This window comes from Adiantum capillus-veneris, chromosome 26 (genome assembly GCF_014529385.1).
Source record: "Adiantum capillus-veneris isolate H3 chromosome 26, ASM1452938v2, whole genome shotgun sequence".
NCBI classification, from domain to species: Eukaryota; Viridiplantae; Streptophyta; class Polypodiopsida; order Polypodiales; family Pteridaceae; genus Adiantum; species Adiantum capillus-veneris.
In genome coordinates, this window is record NC_140956.1 from 83,847,535 (window position 1) to 83,850,591 (window position 3,057).

The following is a 3,057-nucleotide window of genomic DNA, read 5'->3' on the forward strand; positions in this document are numbered from 1 at the left end:
TTGAATTTGCAACGGCATTAGGAACAGAAATTTTGCCCCTCGCAACAGAACCATAAGAAGTGGTTACGTTGTTGTTGCCACCTTTTCTTTGAGCTGCAATAAAAGCCTGTTCAACTGCACACTGTCTAGTCTTGTTTTTTTATGGAAAGTGACACTTGCAACAACAATGTGCATAATGCATCAAGAACTTCAAGATTTCCTTGGGTCATAAGTCTCCAAGTTCTAGCCTCCAAGTACTAGCAAAAGTCTCGTAAGAATCTGACAAAGCATCCAATCTGTCCTTAGTAGAAAACATCTTGAACACATTTGTGTTGTTGTCAGCCATGGAAAATGCTTGCACCTGATGTGAAAACTACCCAAAATGAGGGGAAACTGAGTGAGACTAGCATGTGCTATATAGCACGACCCGCAGTAGACTGTATGGGACCTATTATGCACTCAGGTTCTCATTATAGAAAATCAAGATGGATTAAGTGACATCAAGTATTGGTTTGGTGTATCTTAGAGAGAGAGGGAGAGAGAGAGCTAATTTACATTGCGCACGCAAATCGACGAACATCCCAAACATCTTTGACGGTCATGACTCATGCATGACTCACGACGAGCGACGATGCCCCACTCATTACATGGGTAAGAATGACGTTGATGTGGTTGGTTGGAGGGATGGCTTTATCACATTGAACAATCTGGCTTGCGGGTTGCATCTCCTAGGGTGTATATAATTAGGTGCAACCTCAACTAGCCAGATGATGTTAGCACAAGTCCCCCATCAGTATATATAATACAATGTAGTGTAGAATGTTGTTGTGCTCCCAATCCCAAATGAAGTAGCTAGCGGCTAGCCTACTTTGGGCGACCAGATATTGAAGCTAGAATTGCTCGCCGCTGAAGGTTTGGCCGAAGCGCCAATCCGCGGGGGCCACGTCGTAGGAGGTGAGGGTGCGGCCGTCGCTGGTGGTGACCTGGAAGGAGAGGCTCTGGCCGTCCAGCCGCGCATTGCTCTGCCAATTCTGGCCCCAGTTTCTGGTCATGGCTTGCCATCCCGTGCGCGAGCCCTTGACGGAGACGGAGTGCACATCACCCACTCCTCCCACATTCGTAATGAGCACCAGGTTGAAGTAGGCGTGACCATTCATGGTGAAGTGGATGCCACCCTTCTTGGCACAGGGCACCCGGCGGTACTCCACAGGGACGATGCCGCCCCTGTACACTCCAATCTTCTCAAACGCTGGCTGCGCCATGTCGAAGTGCTGGAGAGGTGGGTTGCACCAGCCGCCCGCATTGTTGGGCAGGGCATTGTTGGGAGGACACAGATTGGTGGCTGTGACCGTCACCGATTCTCCAGCAATGCACCACTGCGGGTCGGACGATGCATCGCACCGGATCTCGAAGCAAGCACCGCAGCTGAGGCCGGCATTGAAGAGGGCAGTGCTCAGGGCTGCCGTGTTGGTGCCATAGCCCGAGGAGTAGAGGTCGCCATAACCGCATGCACCCCCTGCATTAATGAAATTATATCAGCCAAATGACATGTGTACTGGTAGCTCGGCGCATGAATATTGTGCGTATACGAATCGATTCGGTGATCAGAGGCAGGCAGATCAAGAGACTTCATGACTTACCCATGGTGCCCGAGGCATCACTTCCACCGTAGAAAGTGGCATGCGCGCTGGTCCACCCACTTTGCTGGGAGCTGCCGCTGCCATAGTAGGACGCCGAGGCCGACTTCAGGTGGATGAAGCAGGGCAGCAATAGGAGCAGAAGGGAGTACAAATTAGCAGGTGCCATCCCAGCTTCCAGCGCACCACCCTGACTGACCTGCAGATTCTAATTGCTTAATGATAGCAAGCTTGGGTAAGCCGAAGCAAATTGAGGCTGAGGATTGCGCAGCTGCTTGCGGGGATCAGCGGATAGCGCCTCTTAATTTATACATCAGGACAAGGTGGCCGCTCTCTCCTGGCCAGATAAGGGGAGTTCTATTGCCGGTAATGGTGGGCCATGGCTTCCTGGACGTCGAGGGCAGCTGGGCCATCGACAATGGACATGTCTCGCGATTGTGAGTAACATGCAGCAGACAGGCAGCGCCTAATCGTGACCCTGCAGGCCTCGCCTGACCCGATATATTGCACATGCACCTCAATCAATGAAGAAAGGGGCCCAGCTCGACCAGCTTGAGCAGCTCTCGCTCTCCCTTCTCGATCATTGGCCACAACGTCGTCAGGCAAGCCGATCTGCCATCCAATCCGTAAGTTGTCGGCTCATCGCTCTTTCGGATGACGTTTGGAACTTTGGAGGAGTCACGAGTGGCTCATATTGAACATGCATTGTCATCGCAGGAAAACACTAGCCTACCAATACTTTGCAAGGACGCTTTGACACGTGGACCCATGGATTTTCCATCTAACCTCAAAGTTCCTTTGCATTTCGAAGCCTCGAGCCCCCAAGTACGCTGTCCCCTCGTCTACACCACGTGATTGGAGGAGGTAGCTAGGTTTCAAAAGGGAGGTAAAGACTTAGTGGTTCCCCTATAACATGGTCGAAAGCATAAGCACGCTTTATTCGACCTGCACTTGTAATGCCTCCATTCATTAGTAGCAGCCCAGAGCGCTCTCTACCTTTTGGCCTTGTGAAGTGCTCTCCACATGCTACCGCATTAGAGATGTTTTCAAAACCAACACAATGATTCTCTATAAACATAAAATGCATCGAGATTCACGTGAGCCTCAATTATCCCTAATGGACAACTAAGGCCTATCGTGCATCTACAACGATTTCACAAGCAACTATGCGTCGACGTTTGTCAAAGCATGCTAGTAAAGGTTGGAGATATGGGGACAAGGCCAATGCATGGAAAATATTGGCTGGTAAAAGTTGGAGATGTGGACATGCCTAATTGAATAGGCTCATGAGACAATCCAAGGATCTTGATCGCTTCACATCATTCTGGGTTCTGTCATTGGCACCCTACTTAGGTGAAGACAAGAACTTTGTCATGTTTTTGCAGTGATTGTATCTAAGGCCATTGGAGAATTTGTTGCAACAAGTCATATGTACATACAA

The 3,057-nt window shown here is 49.9% G+C and overlaps 1 protein-coding gene across 1 annotated transcript; it reads right to left on the reverse strand.

Moving 5' to 3' along the window:
- Window positions 1-257: 257 nt before the first annotated feature.
- On the reverse strand, window positions 258-2,188 carry LOC147423748 (expansin-A2-like). The gene is made up of 2 exons (XM_086502251.1): window positions 1,620-2,188; window positions 258-1,495 (listed from the first exon to the last, which is right to left on the reverse strand). Exons 1-2 carry the CDS (start codon window positions 1,783-1,785, stop codon window positions 870-872), a joined length of 792 nt encoding a protein of 263 aa, XP_086358377.1. The 5' UTR covers window positions 1,786-2,188; the 3' UTR covers window positions 258-869.
- Window positions 2,189-3,057: the final 869 nt, after the last annotated feature.